This window comes from Molossus molossus, unplaced genomic scaffold (genome assembly GCF_014108415.1).
Source record: "Molossus molossus isolate mMolMol1 unplaced genomic scaffold, mMolMol1.p scaffold_m16_p_18, whole genome shotgun sequence".
NCBI lineage: Eukaryota > Metazoa > Chordata > Mammalia > Chiroptera > Molossidae > Molossus > Molossus molossus.
Window position 1 is genome coordinate 57,290,842 of NW_023425353.1, and position 24,805 is coordinate 57,315,646.

Sequence of the window (24,805 nt, forward strand, 5' to 3'; positions counted from 1 at the left end):
TGTTCAGGTAGAGTGGGAGGGGGAGAGAGGAAGAGAGAGAGAAACATCGATGTGAAAGGGACACATCGAGTGGCTGCCACCCGCACGACCAACCAGGGCCGGGGACAAACTGCAACCGAGGTACATGCCCTTAGCGGGAACCGAACCCGGGTCTCTCGGGACCGCAGGCCGACGCTCTAACCGCTGAGCCAAACCGGCCAGGGCACTTATAATATATCTTAATACATGTAGGGTAAATGCCCCACCGTAGTCCTAATTTATCTTGACAGACTTTACTTTTCCATATGAATTTCAGTATTTCCTTTTCAATTCCCATTTAAAAAATGTGTTAAGATTTGATCGGAATTACGTTACATATCTAGGCTAACTGGGGAAGAGCTGCCCTGTCTCCGTAAGCCCCACCCGAGGCCCCACACAGGGAGCCCCACAGACCGAGGTACAACTCTCCCTTCTGTCACGTCTAAAAGCGGAGTGACGGCAGTGGACTCACATTCGTGGAAGGATTTGGAGAGGTCCTGTAGAGAACCACCTAGAGTCCTGGATAAGGGCAGTAATGACCGAAGACAATCTTCACACCCTCAGGGGTGGGAGACCTGCCTGCCTGGTTGGGGCGGGCGTCCGTGCAGCTGGACAAGGCAGGGCTGGGTCGAGTAAGAGAGAGGTAGATCCAATGACTCCCCTTCCTCTCCCCAAACTCGGGGATGATCCCAGGAGCTCCTTCTGGAGGCCTCGGGGTCTCTGCCAGCCTTGCCTGAGGATCCCATGGGGAAGGGCTGACTCTGTTTATCTGGACAGAGACAATCGGGCTCTGTCACCCAGAGTCAGGACACAGTAGCTACATGCCTAGCTCTGTCACCGTGTCACCTCTCAGGCCTCAGTTTCCCACTTTATAGTGAAGAGGTAGGACTTGATTTAATCTCAAGAGAAAAAAATCAGAATTAGAACCCAGACATTCTGGCTTCCAGGGACAGCCTCTTTAAGAACAACAATAGTAACCACAGCTATCATTTATCTTTAGTGCTTATTGCTTATCAAACTCTGAGCCAAGTACATTACACATATTATCTTATTCAGTCCTCATTAGCTTCCTATGAGGCTGATATTGTCATACTAATTTTGCATTTATTAAATTCAACAAATATGTTTTGTGCCAATTACTGAGCCTAAGTGATTTGCTTGAGGTCACATATGGTTAGTAAGGGCTGAGTCAGAGTTCAAATCTGGCTCTGCTTAATCACTCACTGTACCCAGCTACCCACCTACCATCCCTCCCTCCCCCCCTCTCCCTCCTGCTCTCTGTCCAACAATCCACCCATCCTGTCCTCCATCCAGCAAACACTGGTGTTCACCTACGGAAGCTCTGGCATACACGCCCCTCCTCCATCTACTGTTGCCAAATCTCACGTCCCCACACATTTCAGGCCCAACCCCAACTCCCTTTTGCTTTCTAGCCTCTGGGCATCTTCATTAACCTGTATCCCCAACCTCTCTCTCCTAACTACATCTCAGTTCCTTAAAAGCGGATCCTGAAACTCCCTACTTCGAAAAGTCCTCCGCGATGACGCCCACCCTTGGGAGCTCCCTCTGCGCTTGGGCCCTGTCCTCCCTGACCCACGAAGGCCAGGACGGCTGGCCGAGAACCCTTCAGCCAGGATGCCTTACCAGGTTCCCGACCTGCAGCATCTCCTCGAACTCAGCTGTCATGTCGTAATGTTCCAGCGCCATGAAGAGCGTGTTGAGGACGATGCACATGGTGATGGTGAGGTCGGCAAACGGGTCCATGACCATGACCTTCACCTTCTGCTTGATGGACATCCACAGTGGGCAGCACTCCCAGATCAGGTAGTGCTGGGCGAAGTGATTCCAGCATGGCGGACACTTGCGGTGAGACTCCTCCAGCTCTGGGGGGACAGCCAACGAGCGGGTTTGCGTTTGTCGACTGATTCGTACCTAACTCGTGGGAGTCCGGAAAGACGTCTGCCTCAGCGGGGACATGCAGGGCTGTGCATGCAGGGCGTGGCGGAAGGGGCAGGGAGCAGGAAGGGTGGCCTGTGTCCTGACTCCCTGCCTGGAGATGAGAGAGGGGGCCACAGGGCCAGAGGCCAGGGTGGGTGTGGGGAGAACTGGGACAGGACAGGTGAGTAGGCTCTTTCAGAAAACAGTCCCGCACAGACCTGGGGACAGTCAGGGGAGGACAGACTGAAAAGGAGAAAACATTTCAGACAGGCAGGTTCAGATAGGAAGGACACTCAGGATAGATGGGACAGGAAAAGACGTGGACATCTGGGCGGTGCTAGGACAGGTCGGGGTGGGGCCTGGGACAGGCTGGAAAAATGTGAACACCTATGGGACAGGAGGAAACAAGAGGGGTTCCAGGTGCAGACTGGACTGGACGTGGGCGGCCGAGGGGGGATGCCTGGAGAAGCCTGTGGTTGGCGTGGGAATGACGGGGATGGGGTTAGGGCAGGCGTGCTTGGGACAGGATGGCGCAGGCAGACATGGAGGTGCTCGGAGACTGATAAGCACCTGGAACAGGCCAGGACACTTGCAGGGATGTTTGGAAGAAACATGCATGCCCCCCGAGAATGCCCCGGAAAGAACAAGCTGACAAAAAAGGAAAAGCCACCGTGGACAAGGCACACAGACTGAAAAGCCTGGAACAGCCGTGGGAGGTCCAGGGCCGGCCAGCAGCTGGGACGCCTGGCTCAGGTCAGGACGACGACGAGCGTGCCTAGACTACACGTGGGCAGTGCGTGGATGACACCGGGGTGCTGACCTTCCAGCGCGCTGGTGAGGACACTGACTGCGCTGAGGGCCCGCTGCCGCTCTGGCCCCTCGATGCCGTCCACGCACGGGGCCTGGCGGGTCAGCATCTGGGGCCTGCCCGGCTCCTCCGACGGAGTTGTCTGCGTACAACCAGGACATATGCGTCAGCCTGGGGACAGGTGTCTGCTGGACCTGGGGCAGCTGCTGGGCCTGGGGCAGCTGCTGGACCTGGGGCAGCTGGCCCAGACTCGGGTGGGGAGGTCACCGGAAGACAGGATGGGGGTCTTGATGGGACACAGGGTGCTGGGCTTCTCTGCTCCTCCCTTCCTCCCAGTTAACAACCCCTCCCCCCCAATCATTATCTCCTTCATTCTGTTCTTCACCATCTCAGCAGTGGTAATTCTTTTTTTTTTTTTATCCTCACCAGAGGACTTTTTTTCCCCCATTTTTTGTTCAGATAGAGTGGGAGGGAGAGAGAGAGAGAGAGAAACATTGATGTGAAAGGGACACATCAAGTGGTTGCTACTCGCACGACCCAACCAGGGCCGGGGACAAACTGCAACCAAAGTATGTGCCCTTAGCGGGACCCGAACCTGGGTCTCTCTGGACCGCAGGCCGACGCTCTAACCGCTGAGCCAAACCGGCCAGGGCAGCAGTGGTGATTCTTGAGTGTGGACAGGAACTACATGACCAAGTTCTATTAACCGGATGCTGTCGTACACGTTCGTCCATGCACAAATGATCTGGGAGCCTTAATTGACCACAAGCTCCCTAGAGTCAAGAGCATAAAGAAGCTAAAAAAAAAGAATCTACCACGCTCTCAGGTGACATTGAGGGCAGCAGAGAGCACTGTGCTCCGGCGTGGCTGGCGGGAGCTTCACGGAGTCAGTTTGGCTCTTTGTACCAAGAAAATTGTAAACCGACTCTGCAGTTCCTCCTCTAGTAATCTACCTTCATAAATAATTATACACGTGCACCAAAAATATACACGCAACGACGTTCACTGCGGCACTGTTCCTGATACTGTAAGAACAAAACAATGAATCAATAGGAAGAATTTTAAAACCAATTATGGGTACAACCTGACTCTGGACTCTGATCCAGACCATAAAGAGAACGGGGCAGGTCCATGCGTGTTCCCCTGGGAGCACTTTCGGGACAAACAGTTTGATGGGAAAACAAGAAAAAGACTTGGGAGGCGCACCCGGAACCGGTGAAGCGGCCTATCTGGGGAATGGGCCTGCGGGGCAGGGGAAAGGGGGGAAGTCCCCTCCGACTCCTTGCACTTCGGCACCACTGGCTGTTTCCAACGTGCTCGCGTCGCTTCTGTAGTGAGGGCATCAGGCCTGCAATGAGCTGTGTCCTGATGGAGGCAGGGGGCAGCTGCATCCTCTCGGCTTACTTAGCACTCCCCACGGAACCGGGGGCCACAAAGGCTTCGCGTCAGCACAGCCCTACATAACGGCAGTCTGAGCCCCTGCTCGGGGCCGCTGGGGGCTCCTGGCTGTTCAGCATGCAAGAGCGAGCTTCTATCATCTCTATAGGTCACAGGGAAGATGGGCCTGGGCTATCCCAGGTGGCAGAGTCAGGGTTTGGGGTGGGATCCAAATCCATCTGGGCTCAAGTTCAGATCAACCTTTGCAACTGGTGGGACCGCCCTGAATTGTTGCCTAGGGAGGTAGTGAGCTCCCAGTCATTGGAAGTATTCAAGCAGAGGCACCTGGGAGGGCTGAGGTGGCTGGTGTAACAGTAGTACCCTAGGTACCACTGGCCAGCTAACCTCACCAGCTTGTCTTAAATTCTCCCAACCTCTCTTCTCCTCCTTTACTGTCGGTGATATTGCGAGTTGTCATTTGGCACATAGTTACTCTTTCCCCTTCCACTGTGGGTCAGTCCGCTTCCCTGTCCTATTGGCGACTCGCTTGCGTTGCCCAGTGGAGTGTCAGTGGACACGCTGTGAACATGTGTGCATTAGCCCTGCTCGGTGCTCCAGCACCCGAAATGCTCCACGGAAAGAGCTTCCCTAGGGAGCTGCCACTCCTTCGCCTGGGCCTCAGCACAACGACAGGAGGAGCAGCCTGAGTCTAACCCACAGTGTGGAGCCAGGCCAGTGTGAAGTCTGAAGTGGAGATGCCCAACCGAGCCCAACCTAGACCAGCCAAAGCACCATCAACCTGCAGACATAAAAACTTGAGCATGAGAATAAAAACTTGTTTTTAGCCATGGACTTTGGGGGCCGTTTGTTACACAGCATTATTGTGGCACTAGCTGACTGATACACTGTCCCAGTGCAAGCCATCATCATTTCTTTCCTAAAACCACCACAAGAGCCTTGTAACTGGCCTCTTCTCTTCCCTCTGTCCTCTACTCAGCAGAAAGGGAGTCCTTTAAAAATCAGAATGTGATATTCCTCTGATCAACAATCCCCCCCATCTTATTCAGAGTAAATCCAAACTTTTCTATCAGCTACAAGGCTCTGCAGGGTCCAAATCCTGACTCATCAAACGCATTCCTCTTTCCGCAGGTTCCACCACACCTGGTCTTGCCCGGCCCTCTCATCCCTTGAACATGTCTCTTCAGAGCCTTTGCACTTGCTTCCCCGCTGCCTGAGACACTACTCTCCCAGGTCCTTGTGGCTGGCTCCCTGCAATCATTACCCTGTCCATTTTAATGTCACCTCTGCTGGAAGGACTTCCCCGATTATTCTAACAGATAGCCCCCACCGCCAACCCTCCCCCTAGCAACTTTCTACAACACGACCCTTGTTGCTACCTGGAAATATTGATCAGTGCGCTACCTGTCTCCCTGACTACAGTGTAACCTCCACGAGGCCAGGGCTCTTGTCTGCTTTGTTCATTGCTAAAACCCTGAGGCCGCAAACACGGCCGGGCACTCAAGGCAGCCAGCGGGCACTGGACACATCCCTGGGAATCAGGAGGCTTGGGTTCGAGTTCCGGCTCTGCCCTTCGCTTGCTAGGGAAGGAGGATGAGTCCGGTGAGTGGCTGTGCAGGGTGCCGCCCCGGCCCCTCTGGACTTCCGGGGCAGGGATTCCCACGCAGGTGGCGGACAGAGTACATCTTCAGCCCTCCCACTCCAAATCCGGATAAGTTAAACATGAGCTGTCTGCTGGGGTGGCCCTTCCTCCCCGCCCTCCCATGTTGAGTAAGCGCCCACTGTGCGCCTGACACTGTGCTGTGTTTTGAGACTAAAACTGGGCAGAAACATCTCACTGGGAACCAAGTAGAAGCCAAGAAGGCATTCCCAGGGGCCTACAGCCGGCTAATCTCTTTAACTTCTCCATGTCTCCGCCTTGGTTTTACTAATTCCTTTTACTTTGCAAATGACCCCCTCGGCCATGCTAATCCCTTTAAGGTTACAAATGGGCCCGACAGAAGTGAGAACGGGTGAAGTCAGAGTTCCCGGTAATGAAGTGTTTGAACTTGGAGTCCTCCCTACATGTGCACGACAACGAGATGATTTTCTCCCTAATGAGATTAGGAAATTCTATTAGCTTCCAGGCTGCCGACCTGATTCCACAAGGCTGAGGCTCTAGGGCTGGACACGAAGGGGGTCTGCAGGCCTTGGGATTTGGGGTTCCTGCGAAGTCAGAGACCCCACCCTGCAGGTGATGGCCAGAGGCCTCCCCGGACCCACCCAGAAGCTGTTGCCGGCTCCCAGTGGGTTCCCAGCACCTTGTCCTTGGCTTTCTGCTTCGGAGGAGTGTGAGGGCCCCAGGCACCCTGCCATGTGCCCCAGCAGTCTTCATTTCTTCCTGCTCAATAATTACAACAACAGATACTACTAATAATAATTACTGGGACATGAGGCAAGTCCTGGTCTAAGCACTGGGCAGGCTTTAACTCTTAGTCCTCAGCACGCCCTGCTGCCGTGGATACGAACTTTATTTTCCCTTTACAGACGAGGGGATGGAGGCCCAGAGAGCTGCAGTACCCTGTGCTGGCTCACAGCCAGAGCAAGGGTATGAGAAAACAGGCTGTTAGGCCCCAGCCATTCCTTCAGCCTCAGCGCCACCTGACTGCTTCCTGTCCTGTTGTGGCTTCCTCAGCAAGTCTGCCCCCTGCATCTTCCTGTAGGCACGGGGGTCTGAGCCACCTGTTTGCCCTTTGCCTGGTGGGCTGCTCTGGGCACTTTGTTAGGGGGGCAGGGGTCAGCCAAGACACTCCACGGCTGATTGGGCAGGCATCAGCCTGTCGTGGGATCTGCTGACCGAGAGATTAAAACTCCAACTCGTCTTTCGTGACTGGCCTGTCCCTCCTGGTTACCTCTTGACAATAACTCTCACTCCTCTTTGTTCCCTGGGTTCCAGACACACCGACCTCATGGCATTTCCTCCAATAGACTAGGCTTGTTTCTGCCTCAGGGCCTTTGCACTTGCTGTTTTCTAGGCCTGGAAGATGCTTCCCCCAGATGATGTAATGACAGTATGTTCTTATGATGTTATCACAACATCAATATATTCATGCATCTCCTAATTGCTTTACCCATATTAGCCCATTCATTCTTGCAACCTGAGATGGGTATTTTTAATCCATGTTACAGATGAGAGACACATGGAGAACTAAAGTAACTTTCCCATGGCCGTCCAGCTGATAAACCGGATATAAACCAGTTTGTCTCCAGAACCTGGGTGCTCCCCACTCTCCTCTCGTACCCCTCGGAGTTTCAGAGAGCAGCCTGGCTCTCACCCTTGCCTCCTTCCTGTCTTTGTGTAAACACCTCCTAGCGGTGGGGGTTCCTTTTCCCTCTTCTCTGCTTCCGTCCTCCCACAGGACTTACTACTTGGGCGAATATCGAGCCACCACTTCTAATGTACTGAAATATTTCAAATTTGGTGAATAGTTGTTGCCCCAAACCTGGTTAGAACCTTCTTGCCACTCAACCCTTCTCCCAGGAGCCGCTGGGTTGCCCAGGATCCAGCAGGTCTACAGGGCTAACACCTGGCACACACAGGTCCCCCAGGACACTGGTCCTGTGCCACCTCGGTAGGCCTTACCAGATGCTACTTAACTATCAACCCTGTTTATCATCACAATGCACCCCGAGAACCCCGCACACTAGGTGCTCAGTAAACACTTGGTAAGTGTTTTTGGGCGCGGCCCTGGTGATGAGTCGGGACACCAGCTCTGCCCTGGTGCTGCATTGTGGGGCTGGCTTACCGTTTCTGGGGGTCGCTCCAGCATCACAGGGCGGAGGAGGTGGCTCCCTGGGGAGGTGGCCTCAGGGTCACCTGCCTCCAGCAAGGACACCACCCCATTGCAATCTACAGTGCTGTTCCTTTTGCCATTGAGGGCGTGGCTGGGAGCTGACATGCCGGGACCAGGCTGTGCCTGGGCACTAGGCCGGCGCAGGGGCCAGGGCGCCAGCAGTGACGTGCGGTGGCTCTCGCTGTCCCCCGCTGTGCTGTTTTCGTCATCAGCAAAATCCGTCTCCGAACCCGTGTCTCGGCGGCGGAAAGTGAAAAGGCTCCCACGCCTGGAGTGTGGCTTCACGGAGGTCCTGCTGAGGCCAGGGGTGAGGCCGAGATGGTTCTGAGGGCACAGGGGGAGGGGACATGACCCAGACAGCCCACAAGGGCACCCGGCCCGTCTCCTGGGTGTGGCCCCAGCTCAGCGGCTCGGAGCACTGGGGGCTTTGGCGCACTGAGCCAGCTACACGGCCTGGGTGGGCTGAGCCGGGGGTGCTGAGGGAAGGGGTGCAGGGCTGGAGCAATCCTGCATCTTCTGGGGTCTTTGCTCACCTGGGCATGAAGGTGGGGCTAAGGCTGTGAGGGGGGAGGAGGCAGGAGGGCTCCTGCAGTGTAGACAGGCCTGGCCCAAGCGGCCATGCGCATCTTTGGCGTCCTGCCAATGTACACTATGGAGGGTGTCCCAGCCCAGCCCAAGGTGGGAACTTAGCTGAAATTGGAGATATTGTAACACCCAGACCTACCCCATCCCACTGCCCAGGGCTACTCCACTCGGGAAACAAGAAGGGCTGGCAGGAGCTCAAGGATGCTCTCCTTGGGGGGCAACCATCGGGGATGTGACCTCCAGGGGCCTAGCATGGAGGGCTTCTGATACCAGAGCTACCCTAAGGGACCAGAGTCACGGCTGGGGACTACCATTGCTCTGGGGCCGTCCTCCGAGTCAGACTTGGGGAGCCTGTCCTCCCCATACTCCTCGGTCCCCGAAGACATTCGTTTTCTCCACTTGCTCCTTTTCTCATGGGTGGTCACGGGGGCCAAAGGGGACATCTCCAATGAGCTGCGGGACACGGTGTCCACACCTCTGATGGTGAGGGCCTGGAAGAGGGGGGAGAAGGGATTTCTAGGTCACTGAGACTTCACGCGGCCTCCGGCTAAGACGACCAGGTAACTCTCAGTGGCTCGGCTTTTCCCGCCAGACTTGCACACTTTCTCCCAAACAAGGCATCACGGAGACATGAGCGCAGTCAACCCAGAGCGTCTTGAGAAAGATCAGGGTCCAGGGAGACAGACAGTCGTGGCTGATGTGGGCAGCTCCTGGAAGAGGGCAGTGTGGCCAACAGGTGGAGGGGTGTTCATGAGCAGAAGTGATAGAACTAGAGATTAGAGGATCTTCTAGAAGGTTCGGCCAGCCAAATGGGTGCTGGGGGCGGCGGCATGGGGTGGTGAGGAGAAAGCAGACATCCACAGCCTGGTTCCAACAGGCTTGTCTACGGCTCTTTCCTGAGCTGGCTCAGGCCTCCAACCTGGGCCCTTTCTCTCTGCCCCACCAGAAGGTACCCCTTGACCAGGACAACTATGTCCATGGACATGTGGGTCTTTTATCCAGAATGCACCTTGCTCACAGGCAGCAGCTTCACCCAGCAGGCACCACACTGATCTACCAGGCACCGCACCTCCAGGCACCTGCTCACCCAGCAGGCACCACACTGATCTACCAGGCACTGCACCTCCAGGCACCTGCTCACCCAGCAGGCACCACACTGCTCTACCAGGCACCGCACCTCCAGGCACCCGCTCACCCAGCAGGACCTGCTCACAGGCACCGCACCTCCAGGCACCCGCTCACCCAGCAGGCACCACACTGATCTACCAGGCACCGCACCTCCAGGCACCCGCTCACCCAGCAGGCACCACACTGATCTACCAGGCACCGCACCTCCAGGCACCCGCTCACCCAGCAGGCACCTGCTCACAGGCACCCATAGTCCGGCGAGGGCCTGGCCTGGAGGCTCCTTGGCTGCACCGTCCACCCACCTCCTGCTCTTTCTTGAGCATCTCCATGGCCTCCTGGAATCGTTTCTCCTTCTCCTCGGTCTCAGCGATGGTGGCTTGGTTTTGCTCCTCGTAGGCCATGGCGACCACAGCCAGGATCAGGTTCACCAGGTAGAAGGAGCCCAGGAAGATGACAAGCATGAAGAAGATCATGTAGATCTTCCCTGCGGACCTCAGGGTCTGGAGGAGCAAGGGGGCAGAGGTCATCCTCACTGGGGCCTCTTTGGGGCCACGGTCATTGTTTATCCAATTGGCCTCGTCTGAACGTGCCTGTTCAATGGCCACAGCCTGGAGAGGGGCTAGAGAGTGTCCCCCCTATACAGGGGCGTATCCTAACCTACAGAAAATGAGCTACACACAGGGGGTGGTGTCCCACCCATAGAGGGAGGTACATTGTCACAGTCAACAGAGGAGGTGCACCTACATAGGGTGGAGGAGTGTCCCACTCACGGAGCTCAGAGTCCTATACAAAGGGATGGGTACTTGGTCATCAGCAAAAAGAAACTCAGCAAAAAAGGAAGTTTCTGTTTGCTGAGCCCCCAGCCCTCAGATGCAAGGGTCCCTCGTCCCCGGACCCGCAGGAGCTCTCGCCAGTGGAGAAGCTGCTGGGCCACTTCAGGCAGGTGCAGCCGGGGCCCTGGTCTGTCCTGAGCCCGCTCCCGGGGTCCCGCGGCCGGCCGGGCGCGCACGCACCTGCTGGTACAGGCGCTCCCAGCAGTCCTGCGTCATCAGGCGGAAGAGCGCGAGGAAGGCCCAGGCGAAGGAGTCGAAGCTGGTGTAGCCGTGGTCAGGGTTCTCGCCCGCTTTCAGGCACCGGTAGCCCTCAGGACATGTCCTGCAGCCAGACATGCAGACTCTGTCTCGGGCTGTGAGGGGTCGTCTGCCCCCAGACCCTTGCCGGGCCTGGCTCATCTTCCTGGGCAGCCCGGGTGAGCCTCATGACCCGAGTGCCCACTGCTGGGTCCTGCCTCCACGACTTCATGCCGTGCCGCCTCCTGCCGGGGACACTGTCTCCCCCTTTCTCTGCCCATCTGTATTCCGCTAGGCTTAAATCCAGCCTCTCGTGCCCAGAGACACACCATCCCTGCTGTGAGTTGCTCTCCCCTCGCAGAGCAGGTGCTGAGGCCCGGCTCACAGCTCTCCCTCCGCCTGCCTACCCCTCGGGGAGCGAGCACAGTGCACACAGGGGAGCAGGGGGCTTGGCTGAGCCGAACAGGACGGAGCCCGGGGCACAGGCTGGGCCACGGGGTTGAGGAGGGATTCTGGGGTGGACGGGCTGGGGCCTGGCCATGTCCACAGGACGTGTCCATGGGCACAACTGTGTACTCAGGTGCACTGGGCTGGAGGGCAGCCTGTCCCGAAGAGGGAGCAGTGGGTGGATTCATGCGTGCTTGCCAAGCACGAGGGAGAAGGGGCAGGGTCTCCGCAAGGGGGAGGGTCAGCCAAGGGGCCTCTGCGCCTTGCTAATGTCCTCAGCCCCTGACACAATCTCTCAGTGACATGAAGGGCTCTGGAAGTCCATACTCAGAGATGCGGGACCAGAGCCCCACAGAGCACCTCCCCCACCAGGGGAGCCTGTGTGTCCCCTCCCCCTGGTGCGCACATGACCGCTGGGCAAGCTGGGCACACGGTCAGGCTGCTGGGGGCGGCCCTCCTCACTCGGACCGATGGCTGGATCAGCAGGGCGGGCGTGGACACCGAGCGGGAGGAGCAGCCCTGGAGGGCTACCGGAAGGGAATGGAGCCGGGGTTGAGGTAGTAGGGGCCCCGCAGGGCCTGCAGGGCGGCTCCCCAGTCCTGGCCCTGTTTCAGGGCTCTGTTTACCCCTCACAGCTCTGTCCTCCCTCTCTCCACCCTCACAGCGACCTGCCCTGCAGTGGCAGAGGGCTGGGGACGCTGCCAGGGCCTGGCCTCGCTGTCTCCGGGTCAAGGGCAGGGACTGACAGCAGCCGGGAAGCACCAGGAGACTCCCCGCGGGGCGAGCGGGCCCTGGGGGTGGGGGCCACATACCCGGCGTCAGAGCTGTTCCCACACAGTAACACGTCGGAGGTGCCATTCTTGAGCAGGTAATTTTCTGGAAGAGAAACATCCAATGGTGAGGGGCGTGGTGGCCCAGGCCCCTGGGTGCCTGCCTTGCACTCAGGGCTTTGGAGAGGTGGACACATGGGTGGTGGTCTTCCCACCTCCCTCTGCCCCTGACCTGACCCCACCCTGTGTCCTGCCAGGCTTGAGGCAACTCCGGCGACTTCCCTGGCCTTCCTCCTCCTCCTCAGACATTCAGCTGCTAGTACCCCGAGTACTCAGAAGTCCCCACAGGCAGCCTCTGCACTTTGCTTACTGCCATTCAAAGGGCCAAGCAGGGTCAAGAGAGGTCCTGAGCCAGGGGGCAGGGTGTGGGCAGCCAGCTTGGCTGCTGAGTCACCGTGTGGCCTCAGCTACTGCCCAGCTGTCTGGACCTCCTTCCTCGCGCAGAGGCTGGTGGAGGTGGCGCCTGTCAGTCTCCATGGCCACAGTGTGGTCTCCTCAGACAGGGCTGGGGCTGGACCAGGTGAGACACAGGACCTCTGTTCTTGGGGCCACTCGTCATTCCCCATCACTCACCACTACCTGCCTTAGCCTTAGTCGGCGGTCCTCAAAGTGCGGTCGCCGGACCAGCAGCATCAAGCATCAGCGAGAACTGGTAGAAATTTATCTTCCAGAGCGCCCCCCACCCCGATCTACTAAAACTCCAGGGTGGGCCCAGCGGTCTGTTTTCCGAAGCCCTCCAGGTGACCCGGTGCACACGGCGTTTTGGAACCACTGCTGTGTGGCCACCGCTGACCCAGAAGCAGATTTCCTCGTTGAGGTTCTGTTTCTTCTTCCCAAGTGGACTGACTGCTGGTGGACGTAAGAGGCCTGACCTATGTAACAGCCTCAGGGTTCTTGTGGAATGTGGCCTGCAACCGTGTCTCCCTTTGGTCCAGACCAGTGGCCAAGACAGGTGCTGGCCCCCAGCCCGGAGCATGGAAGTGTCACCGGGAGCAGTGGAATGAGGGGGCCTGGACAGTAACTGGGCTTGTCCCCTCCCTCTCATGGGGTTTGGGGTGCACATGTATGGAATTCACATTCAGGCAAGGAACCCCAAAGTCAACTGAAAAGTCGCATGCCCACCAGGTGGGGCCTCCACGCTGAAGCCTCGTGGGCTCCCCCAGCTCTGCGCCCCCCCCTTTACCAATCTAACCCTCCTCTCTCCCGGGGGGGTGGTCTCCTCGCCCCTCCCGACACTCTGGGGTTGGTCCTGCCTCAGTCTACACGCTGCTGCTCCCGTCGCCCTCCATCCTTCCTGACCTCAGCGTCATCTCCCCACCCGCCTGAGAATGCACAAGGGCAGGGGCTGGGGTCCCTGAGACACAGCTGCATGTCCGGGGGCAGGCGGGGTTCGTACGGCCCTGGAGGGAGGCCTGCCCTGTGGCCAGGCCTGTGCGGGGAGCGGCCCGGGCTGCACACACCTGAATCGTTGAGGTAGAGGTCCAGCGAGGCCCAGACCAGGCCGTCGGCCTCCACGGAGCCGTTGGTGCCGTTGAGCTCCGTGAAGTTGCGCACACACTTGTGCCTCAGGTTGCCCATGAAGAGCTGCAGGCCGATGAGGGCGAAGACGCTCAGGCAGAAGACTGTGAGGACCATCACGTCGGCCAGCTTCTTCACAGACTGGATCAGGGCCCCCACGATGGTCTTCAGGCCTGGGGGAGGGGACAACGAGCAGGGGGTCACCCTGGGCGGGGGCAGGCCCGAGGGGGTGCTGGGCCAGGTGGGCGACCATGAAGTGGGGGCAGAGTGAAGGAGGCCTCTCTTGGACTTTGCAGACCCAAGTCCCCCTCTCCTTGGCTGAGATTCTGTCCTGATCCCCTGGGGCAGGAGTCGTCTGTGTGTGTTTCAAAACGCCCGGTCCTCCTTGCTCTCCAGTAGCCACGCATGTGAACCGGGTGTGGGAAATGCTGTTTACTTGACGAGGCAAAGATTCAAAGTCTGTCCCCTCTTTCGCTCTGTCCCCAAGGTTACCAGGCCTGCCCCTTTAGATGTACCTACAGGAAGGAGATTGAGGTTAGGCCCATTCAGGGACAATGGAGGGGCCGCAGCCTTGATCCTGGGATGGGGAGAGACACAGCCATTCCTGGTGGTGGATCTAATTCATGTGCGAGGGGACGGGAGGGGAGGTCTGGCAAGGCCAAGGTGGGTCATGTCCTAAGGGGCCTGTTCTGGCTGGCCTGCGTCCCTTTGGGATAGGCTCCGGGGCAGGGGAGGGGCTGCCTGGTTGCATTTTTGTCCTCTGCCCTGTGCCTCCGGGACCCGACCCTGTCCACCCCGACCCCAAAGCGGAGAGGCTGTGATCTGTTAGTTGCACAGCCCAGCTCCCTGCAGAAGCCAGCACCACACAGCAGAGTGAGAGAGAAGCATGTAGACACGTCTGGTCTGACACGTGAGCTACTGCCCTCTGAGGGGTTCGAGCACAGCAAGAGCGAGGGGGCTTCTTTGCCCGCAGCAGGGCCCTGCCCCTTCCCCCGCCACCCCACTCCACCCCACCCGACCCCACCCCACAAGCGGCCAGATCTCAGATTATGCTCCATCCATCCATTGTCCAGCCGGTTAATGTGTTAGGAGCACCCGTGGTGGCTGTGCCTGAGGCTGCTGAGCCCATGGCCCGGAGACAGGGAGGCAGCGATGGGCAAACACGGGAGAGGGAGTCCCAGCCATGGTGCCACTACTGCTGCCGCCCGGGGCGCAGGGGCACTCAGCGCTCTCTATGGAAATCGTCCTGGCAGATGTTGGCAACTGCCTGGGCAGCGGGTGGGCCTCGCAGGGGACTGGGCATGGGGTGGTGGTGGCGGGATTACGAGCCCCTTGTAGTTCAGACCCCTCTTCTCTAGTGGAGGTCCTGGGGCCCCTCCGTGGGTCCTACACTCTGCTCTGCCCATAGTGGGGGGACAAAGCGAGGGCTGGTGGGCAGCAGCATGCACCCCCACAGGACTCTGCCCCAACTGCTGGGCTAAAGCATCTTTGGCCTAAAGTGTTCAGTTCAAGGCCCAGCAGGGCACCTCCTGGTTTTTGGAGACCATGTCCGTGGGGACAATAGGTTGGTGAGCACAGACCAATCCCTTTAATGCTTCTCGTATCGGTGACAGAGTTCACTCCGGTGAAATAACGGGATTCTTTCTGAAAAGACCCAGGAAGAGCTGAGTCCTGGGGGACCCAGTGAAAAGTTCTCCTGCCACTGAAGTTCTAGCAGGCTGGGCGAAGAGCTCTCAGAAACCGACCGTTCCTACCCCTTCCCCACATTATGGGAAAGGACACCAAGGTCTGGAGACGGCCAAGGCTCCAGGGCTCAGGGGACACCTCCTCCAGGGAGCCCTCCGGAATACGACCAGAGCATTTTCCTAATGACCACGTTCAGGGTCTGGGCTATGTTTGATAGGCTTCCTGGTTTTCTCCAGGACAGAAACATTTTCCTTTGTCAGCCTTTCTTACAAAATAGGCTGGGACACGCCTTTCCTTCACTGCTACGGTCCGTGTGCTCTTCCTCTCTCGTGAGGCGTGTGCTGTGACGCTCTCCCTGGGGCCCTAGGATGCAGACCCGGGCTTCCGAGCACGTATGTGTTTGTCAAGGCAAAGGACACCTGTCTCAATGGGGCAGCTCCATAGGAGGGGCTGGGAACAGGCTGTCCCACTTGCTACTGGCTCTTAGCAGGAATCTGGGCCACTTGTGGGGGACAAGGGGCCCCTGTGCATATGCTGTGGTGGGTTCAGAGGCCGGGAGGAACATCCTGAGGCCCGGTGTGAGCACAGCGTAAGGGGGGCTCCTCTCATAAGACACCTAACTCCACCAGGGGGAGTCTGAACACCTCCAGGGAGCTCAGAGCAGAGCCCCCCCTCCCCCCTGGGGACACAGCCAAATGCAGACCACGGGACCAGGACCCACGAGCTTCTCAAACCAGGAGCGGGTATTGCCGTGTGGTTCACCGAATTCTTCCCTCAGCTCTGACCCTCTCCAGATGCGTGGCGCGCAACCAGTCTCTAGCGGCCTTACCAGGAGCGCCCTCTTCAGAGAGCCGCTGCACTCTGAACAGGCTCTGGGACGAGCCCCGGGCATGGCCCTCTGGGCTCTGAAATCATCGTAAGCCTTTTGGGAGCTTTCCCGAGTCCTGGGGCTGACTGACTTTCTAGAGAAGCATCCGGCCTTGGGAGAGCTCTGGGAACAATTGCCAACATCTGTCAAGGAGAATTTCTTCCTGAGGCTACCATGCGCGGTTTGCTACACCTCTACCGCACCATGCAGCGAGGGTGTTAGACGCCAAGGCCCGATGACACCTGTCCGCAGAGTACACTCCGTTTCACAAAACGGGGCCGGGGCTCCGGTCAGCAGAGGGGCCGGGAGGCAGGAGCTGGGCACTCGGCCAGGAAAGACTGGGCTGAGTTTTCCTGTTTGGTTCTGGGTGCGCATGTGGTTTCCTCACTGGAGGACGATGCTTCAGGCAGAAGCATCTCACACACGAGCTTTAGCCATTCGAATCGCTGAGTTCAGTCTGGGAAAGACATCCCGACCTGGGGGAGAATCTGGGTCCGCCTGGGACCTGCCATGGGTGCTCTGTGTCCCCTGGTGTCTGAGTGCGGGCTCTGCAGGGATGGGCACCTGAGGCCCGTTCCCGGCTGACCGCTCCCACGCCCGGGCTCGGCAACGGTATTCTGGTGACAGGTACATGCGAGGGGCCTTCCTGAGGGTCACCATGACGCCCAGGTGGCTGGCAAGTCCCTCCAGCCTTGGCGTTTAACCTGGTTTTCACCTGAAATGACTGATATAGTTTTCAGGGCCCGGAGGACTCGGAAGGTGCGTAAAGCTGAGACATTGCCCAGGTCCACAAATTCAGTTGTGTATCTGTAACAAGGGAAAGTCACACACGAGACAGTGACGGCACGCCAGGGGGGACACACGGTGGGGGGGAGACAGAGAGAGAGTCACTGGTCACTGAGATCTGAGAGGCAGACCTGGACAGCTTACCTGGGATAACTGAAATAGTTTTCAGAGCTCTCAAGACTCTGAAAGTGCGAAGAGCCGACAAATTGCCTAGTTTTATATTTTCTGATACATACCTGCAGAATCAAACCACAGTTATTGGGGATCATAAAGCAGCACCTCAGCCTGCCCCCCTGACCAGCCCTCTCCCCCAGGGAGGAATGTGGATGGTCCAGGGCCTCCCCTAAATTTTCTCCCCGATCTCAACCCTCCTGACACGGGGACCTCAGCCAGGGTGCCTTGAAGATGTCCACAAGCAAGCCGCAGGCAGCTCTCTTGGTGATGTCCTGTGAGTGACCGGTGCCCAGAGGCAACTACTCTGCCGTATTCTCTGACACTGGGCACCGTGACACAACACGTGGCAGGGTGTGAGGCTGGGGACACAGCAGAGCGAAGAGGAGACTTTTCCAGGAGGCCCTGGCCAGGTGACAGAGGAAGCAGGTGGGCTTTTGAGCCTGGGTTTGGTCTGCACCTTCCACGGTCTGGATCATCCGCTTGTGCCTGGCTGCTCCACACCCTGGGGCCCTGGCGCCCCAGCTGAGACCAGCCCAGGAGGGTGTCTGGGTGTCTGAGGGTTACCCACTTTCTCCTCCCAACCGTGAGTCTCCGTGAGGAGTGGTTCCGGAGTCCCTGAGTACCTGATGCGAGGAGCAGAGTTCTCAAGGTGACTCTGGAAGACGAGAAGGGAGGATGCCTGACATCCGCCTCCTCCTCTGCTCTCGGGCAGTGGACTGAGATCCGCGGGAGACTCCAGACCCTCCCCCACGAGTCCACCCCAGTCTCACCCCAAGACGCTACCTGACCCCCAAGGATGGCCCTGGGTCTCCACAGTAGGAGTGACCTCCGTGGCCTCCACAGGCACAGGAGGAAGGAGTCCACTCTGGAGGGCACGTGTGGATGGGCCACATGACCAGGATGTCTGAGACTGGGCCACATGACCAGGATGTCTGAGACGGGGGCACAGCGTGTGACCGGGGCCATTGGGACAATGGCAAGTGACTTGTGATATTTAACCAAAGGCTCCGCATCCAGGGTGTCTGACATTTAACCGAAGGTGTCTGGTGTTTAACAAAGGACAGCAGCCTCAGGCTGTCTGATGTTTAACCAAGTGTCTGACTTGGTGTCTGAGTGATGTCAGACCCAGGACGTCAGCCCAGCGACACCGGGTGGGTGCCAAGGGTGGGCTGGCAGTGCGGCTGGACGCTCTCTGCCAGGCAGTCTGGTGACCAGGCCCCTCCACTCTGCTCGGAGCGTCTGCAGGGAAGGGCTCAGCAGGCTGTGTCCTGGGGTCAGCAGGGTCCAGTGGGGTCCAGTCCTAACGACACTGGCTGTCGCCAGCCTCCTCTACGGCCACTCATGGGGCCTTCCATCTTCATAGGCCAGTGGACCACGTCGGCTCCCTCACTCCATCCCTTCAGAGACGGGAAGTCAGCAGGACTTTCCTTCTGGTCATACCACAGATCATGCGATTTCTACTCCATCCCGTGGACTCATTTCAGTTTCCAAACCTCCCTCCACGGCAGCAGCTGGGTGCAGCCCTACTTCCAGTGGGGAGCGGAAGTCACCTCCCTTGTTCTGGCCCCTATGTGTAATGAATTTGCTCCAAGCTCCCTCCCAACTATGGCTGGTTATTCTATTCTCGCTGACGGGTCAGACCCTCCAGCCTCTGGTCCACGTTCTTCTCAGGCTTGGACTCTGTCCGACAAGGTGCGGCCGCAGGACGGTCAGGTGAAGCCTGAGACACCGCCAGTGTTGCCACCCCACGGAAGTCGTGGCTCTGCTGCTGGGCGCACGGCTGTGGCCTGGGCCACATGTTTCAAAGCTGTCTCTTCCCATGACAGAGGTGGGTGGAGGACTACGTAGATCGGAGAGAGGCCCAACTCTCCCTGCTTCTCCCCTCCTGCCCCTTACAGACCCTGTCTGTCCCGAGTCTCCAGTGAAGTGGATCCGCCTGTCTTTGCCTGTCCCGGGGTGGAACCTGCCTCCCCGCCCCTTCAGGGTCCCCAGCACAGGCGGGACTTGCCCTCCATTCGTCACTTGCCCCTGAGCAGCTGGTCCTGAGCACAGAGAAGCTGAGATCCCAGTGTCTGGAGGTGTGTGCTCCCCCGGGAGAGGGGCTGGTGGCTGTGTGTGTGAAGTTGGGAGCAATCCTGAGGAGGTGGGAGTCTCGCAGGTGGGGTAAGGGCTGGGAGAGGGCATGTCTGTGACCATGCGTGTGACATGGGGCTACTGCCTCTTTCACTGACTCAGAGCCTGGGGGCCTGGCTGCTGCGCATGTTGGGGCCTGAGACTTCTAGGGAGGCCTCCCTTGGGGCGTTGGAGTGGGGCCAGGCAGGAGAGAGCCCTGTCTGTCGAAGGGCCAGCTTCAGCAGTGGTGGGTGGGGCTGGGGTGGACCCCTGCCTGTCAGGCCAGCAAAATGCTCCTCCAGGCCATTCTACCTTTTCTGCCAGGGCCAAGCTGCTGGGCAGGGGCAGAGGCTGGTCTGGGGTCGTGGGTTCCGACACAGAAGGCGCATAGGGTGTGGGTGAGAATCCCACCTCTCACAGCAGCCTCGGTGCAGAGGGAGCCTTTCTGGAGGCCGAGGGGCCGTGAGGAAGGGGAGACCTGGCCTTCCGGCTCCACCCGACTTGCTGGCTCCCCCCCATTCTACCCAGATGGCCTCCTGGCTGCTAGGCGGAGGGTACACTCGGCAGCTAGCTACTGTGTTGATTGCCACCCTCTCCTCTCTGCCCTCCCCCCTTCCCCTCCAGGTTTGGTTTCCATAACAACCCCAGAAGGTGGGAGGCTGTGCTAACTAGCAGGTAATGCCCAGCTGGGAGGGGCCACAGGAAGAGCTCTGGCTGGAGGGCTGCGGCTGAGCCTGGTGGGCTTCCGGGCATCCGCTCCAATCCTCCGATGTCCTCTGCAGCAGGTGGAGGTGGGGCAGGGATCAGGCCGGAACCTGGCCAGGAACCCCAGCCTTGGGGTGCCTCTCGTGGCTATGAGCCGGGGGACTTGGTTTGAGTCCCAGCATTGCTGCTGATTTATTCTATAATTTCGAGCAAGGGCAGGCTCTCTCTGAACCTCGGCTTCTCCATCTATGAAAAACGGAGCTGGGGAGTTTCATCGAATACAACTTTTCTGCCACTTAAGACTCCTTTGATTATCCTGAGAGCCCCGTGTTATTGAACCATTTTGGCTACAGCAAAATGCATTCCACTGCATTACCAGGGCAGTAATTAATTGTTTTCATAAGGCAGAACCACTGTCAATCAAAGCTGCCAGGCCAATCCAGTCCAGGGCACAAAGCTGACGTTCCAGTGGGTTCATGCGGCCCCAGGGGGAGTGAGCGTGCTGTTTCTGTCTGGTGGCCCCTGAGGCCCTGTTCTGCTTTGTCACCCCCGGTTCTGGTACAGAGTGAAGGCAGGCAGGCCACACCTGCTCTGTGATTCCGAGCGGAAGGAGTGGTTTCCCGTGGGAATGGAGAATGCGATTCTCTCCTGAGATGGGACAGGAGGACTTGCTAAGGGCCTGAGGTCATGCAGAACATCCCCAAAGTCATGGCTGAAGACAGGCCAGACAGGCCCCTCCTGCTGTCAGACAAGGGGCCCAGGGCAACATCTCTCCCAGGGGCAGGGGCATCATTCCCATGAAACTGTCCTGCTCAGGCTCCAGGATGGGAAGGTGGGAAGGCTAAGGCAGCCTCTGTGTCCTCCTGCCGAGCCCCCTTCCTGTGACCAGGGCTCTCAGGTCCATGGGTCACTGTCCCTCCCTCATGCACCCTGGAGTCCGGGCCCAGTGGCCACACTCCTCCACTCCCAAGTCAGTGCAACCTCCTGGCTTCCGCTGTCTGTAGACCTCATGTTTTCAGCTGATGATCCTGCTTCTTATCACTGAGAAAAATAGACGCATTCAGAAGAGAAATTTCTTCTTCTCTCATCACTGACTCTCCGTCCACATCCATCTCCAGGTGAAATTCTGCATTCCCTACCCTCAGTGCAACGCTCCCCTGGGCCCTGGATTCCCACCCCTCAGGCCAGCTCGAGGGCTCCCATCCTGCCGTCCCCCCCTCCCCCATCATCCGCCTTCCCCTCTCCTGAATGTCCCACCCACCTGCAAAGGCCTCCCTTCTTTAAACACCCCGCTCACCTACCTGCCCCTCCGGCTAACGCTCTATTTTTGAACCTGTTTATAGCAAATCCTACAAAATCGATGTTTCTACTTGCTCTGCCTCTCCTCCTCCCTCTCTCTCGAGCCCTCTATAGACAGGTGTACGTCCTCCACTCCACCAAAACCTGTCAAGGTCATCGGTGGTATTCACAGTGTTGGTCCAGTCTTGGCTCTCGCCTTCCTCCGCCGCCTTGTGGTATCTTCCCAATGCAGTCACATCCCGCCGCTGGCTCTCGGGACACTCTCTCTCGTGATTCCGTTCCACCCACCCTGGCAGGTTCCTCCAGTCTCTTCCCCTTGATCCTCTTTGTTCCTGACCCGCAGACACCGGGCATCCCAAGTGCCCAGGCGGCTTCCTTCCTCTGGCTACGCTCCCTCCTGGATGAGTTCATCGGGTCTCCGGGCTGCAAATACCATCTGCATCCTGACGGCTTCTGAATTTACATCTCCCCCTCGGCCCTCTAGCCGGAGTCCCGACGGGCACATGCCATCGCCGACGTCCTGTCTCACCCTGGCTGCTTTCCCACGTGACACATTCCAAACTGGCCTTGATTCCCTTCCTCCCTCAGCCGGCTCCTTGTCCACTGTCCATTCAACAGATGGCGACCACTCGCCCAGCCGCTCGAGCCACACACCGCCTTGGGGTCTCCGTCAGCCCCGTCCTCGCCGTGTATCCAGACCCTGACCACGTCGCTCTCCCTCTCCACCGGACCCTGGTCCCAGCCACACCTCTCTCCTGCTCCAGAAACAGCCCCTAACTGCCCTGCTGCTTCACCCATCCTCGCTCGTCTGTCCGCACAGAGGCAGACGGTCTCTGCGGAATGAGACCACGGCGCTCCAGCTCGCTCCTCCGGTGGCCCCACGGCACTCGGCTCTTCCCGTGGCCTGGGAGGCCGCACAGCCGGCCCCGGCCCCTGCACCCCACTGTTCTCAGCTCCGCCCAGGCCCACATCTACACCGGATTCGGGGCGAGAGGTCGCCTCTCTCCGAGCCTGTTTCCCTACCTGGCAAGCGGAAAAGCGCCTCTAGAAAGAGAGGTTCTGATGCCTTTTCCGACCACTGGGTTCTCTATCCAGCTTGTCTGAGGTTGTTTTTTCTCTTCCCTCCTTCAGAGCTCGGCTGAGCTCAGGGCTGCTCGTGTCCGGGGTTAAAGAAAGACTTTGTGGCCCTGGTCGGGTAGCTCAGTCAGAGTGTTGTCCGATACGCCAAGGTTGTGGGTTCGATCCCCAGTCGGGGCACATACAAGAATCAACCAGTGAATGCATAAATAAGTGGAACAATAAATCGATGCTTCTCTCTCTCCCTCTCCCTTCCTTTCTCGGAAATCAACAAACAAGACTGTCATAAATAGGTCAGTTCTGTGAATCTGAGGATCACAGAAAGTGGGCACTGAACCGCACCTCGGCTGCCACCGAGCCTGACGCTGTCCTCTCCACGTGGGGACGCGGAGGTTCTGCGAGGCCGGGAGTGTAACCAGGTCCACTCCCTGCCACGGGGGGTGCCCAGCACTGTGCGCACCGGCTTCTCCACACACCTCCGGCCTTCAGAGGGTTTGATGGCGGAGCCCCTGACCACCACCCCTGCTGGGAAGGCCTGCCGGTTGTCTCCAGAACATAGCACCCGACGATGAGACTCCAGAGTGGCATGCCTCAACCAATCCTTCAGCCAGGGTCTCCTCCCAGGCGAGGGGGGACCTGAGCCTGCGTGGCCACAGGCCAGGGGTCACGTTCACTTCCTGGTGGGCTCCCTGTGTGTCCTTGGCGTTAGTTTCCTTATCTGTCAAACGGGGATAAGGAATTCCCACACAGCCCACCTCTTGGGCTGGTGTGAGGACCGAGGCCAGGTGCCTTAGAAGGTGCCAGACGTGGAGTCCGGGCGGGCAGAGCAGACCCGGGGGCCTGGTGCAAGCTCCTGGGGTGCTGCTCCCTTCTCCAGGCTCCTCTGTCTCTGCACTGGGGTTCACTCTAGTCACTTGCAGTCCAGGTCGCGTTCACAGTGGTCCAGGGGTTTGGGGCTGTGACACTGGCTTTCCTCGGTGGAAAGGGCAGAGGGCCCTCAAGCAGGTCAGTGGTGTCCCTCAAGCACAGCGCTGCTGTGGGCCACCGACGAGGCAGTGGCCCTGACGGCCATGGCCCGCCTGAGTGACTGTGGCCCGTCTCTCCCCACCAGGATGAGCGGAGGGTCTCCACCCTGCCTTCCTCCCGCGTGGCGGCGGCGGGCGCCCTACGGCCCACGCCGGGCGGCAATGGGGACAGCAGTGGGGAGGCCGGCGGGGCTGGGCACAGGGGTGCCTGGCGGGGCACAGCACAGCGCCGCGGAGCGGGGTACTTACGCCATGATGATCACGCTGAAGTCCAGCCAGTTCCACGGGTCCCGGAGGAAGGTGAACGCATGCAGGCAGAAGCCCCGAGCCAGGATCTTGACCAGAGACTCAAAGGTGTAAATGGCCGTGAAGGTGTACCTGGGGGAGAGAGGACGGGGCTTCTCAGGCAGGCGGGAGCCTGCGGGCCAGGTCCCCAGGGCCCTCGAGGGGCCCTCAGACCAGGCTCTCCCGGGGCCCCACGGCAGCAGGTGGGAGCTGTTCCAAACCTCCAGCTCACTGACCCATCTTCCCAAAGGCAGAGAGAAACAGAAACATCGATGAGAGAGAACATCGACTGGCCGCCTCCTGCATGCCCCCTGCTGGAGATCAGGCCCATAACCTGGGCATCTGTGCTGACCGGGAATCGAACCGGCGACCTCTGGGTGCATGGGTTGACGCTCAACCACTGAGCCACACTGGCCGGGCACTTCTCATCTGTTTATTCAGCATTGTGCCTGCCATGTGCACATCTGAACCTCCACCTCCTCTCTGGGTTGTCTCGATATAAGAAGACCCTCCACCTGCCTCCTCACCCCAGGCATATGGTGGCCACTGGGTCTGCCCCAGGGGACCTTAAGGACACCAGTCACAGCCCCTCACCCTTGTTTGTGGGTCCTCAGCAGCTACTGAGGAGAGCATGGTCCATCCTCAACCACCCACAGGGTAAGTGGCTACAGACGTCTACCTTGACCTTGGACAGGGGATTGATATTCTGACACTTGAGGGTGGATGGGGGCTGTTCTCTCTGCCTGGGGTGGGCTGAAGAATCCCAGATGCCTGGATGCTGGGACTGTGGCCCGAGGGCTAGAACGGGAGAGGCCACACCATGTCCTCTCAGGTCGCAGCAGCCGAATGCAGGCCCTGGCACTGCTGGGTCCTGTGTGAACAGGGACAGTCACCAGGCAAGCCACTTCGGTCTCCTGAAAACAGGAGCCAAATGCGCCAAGGGCCCTCCGGGCTGCTTAGCGCCTGTGGGTAAGGTACCTTCGTTGGGAAGGAAGGATCTAAAACCGCGAAGGGCTAGAGGAGGCAGGCCTGGGGGGGGCAGCAGGCTGGTACTGACGTGGGGTCGGGCAAGCTACCTCCCAGGTCTCCGTGTCTCCTAATCTGTCAGACAGGGACAGTGGCTGTGAGGGTTCGAGACAATATTTGTTGTCCTATGGCAGTGCCAGCCACGCACTAAGTGCTCAGTCAATTATTATTATTATCGTTATTATTTCAGAG

General features: G+C 58.7%; 1 protein-coding gene across 7 annotated transcripts in view; it reads right to left on the reverse strand.

The window, feature by feature from the left end:
* Positions 1 to 24,805, reverse strand: part of SCN5A (sodium voltage-gated channel alpha subunit 5) — an 89,698-nt gene that overhangs the window by 37,689 nt on the left and 27,204 nt on the right. For 5 of the 7 annotated variants that reach the window (XM_036267572.1, XM_036267569.1, XM_036267570.1 and 2 more), the window contains exons 6-15: positions 23,552 to 23,680; positions 17,055 to 17,146; positions 13,513 to 13,743; positions 12,035 to 12,098; positions 10,719 to 10,860; positions 10,008 to 10,205; positions 8,889 to 9,068; positions 7,945 to 8,316; positions 2,777 to 2,906; positions 1,663 to 1,901 (exon numbers count right to left, since the gene is read on the reverse strand). In XM_036267572.1, the coding sequence (XP_036123465.1) occupies positions 1,663 to 1,901; positions 2,777 to 2,906; positions 7,945 to 8,316; positions 8,889 to 9,068; positions 10,008 to 10,205; positions 10,719 to 10,860; positions 12,035 to 12,098; positions 13,513 to 13,743; positions 17,055 to 17,146; positions 23,552 to 23,680 (1,777 nt within the window). Of the gene's footprint in view, positions 1 to 1,662; positions 1,902 to 2,776; positions 2,907 to 7,944; positions 8,317 to 8,888; positions 9,069 to 10,007; positions 10,206 to 10,718; positions 10,861 to 12,034; positions 12,099 to 13,512; positions 13,744 to 16,839; positions 16,932 to 17,054; positions 17,147 to 23,551; positions 23,681 to 24,805 lie in introns of all 7 variants that reach the window. The other 2 variants (XM_036267567.1, XM_036267565.1) reach the window with 1 other exon arrangement.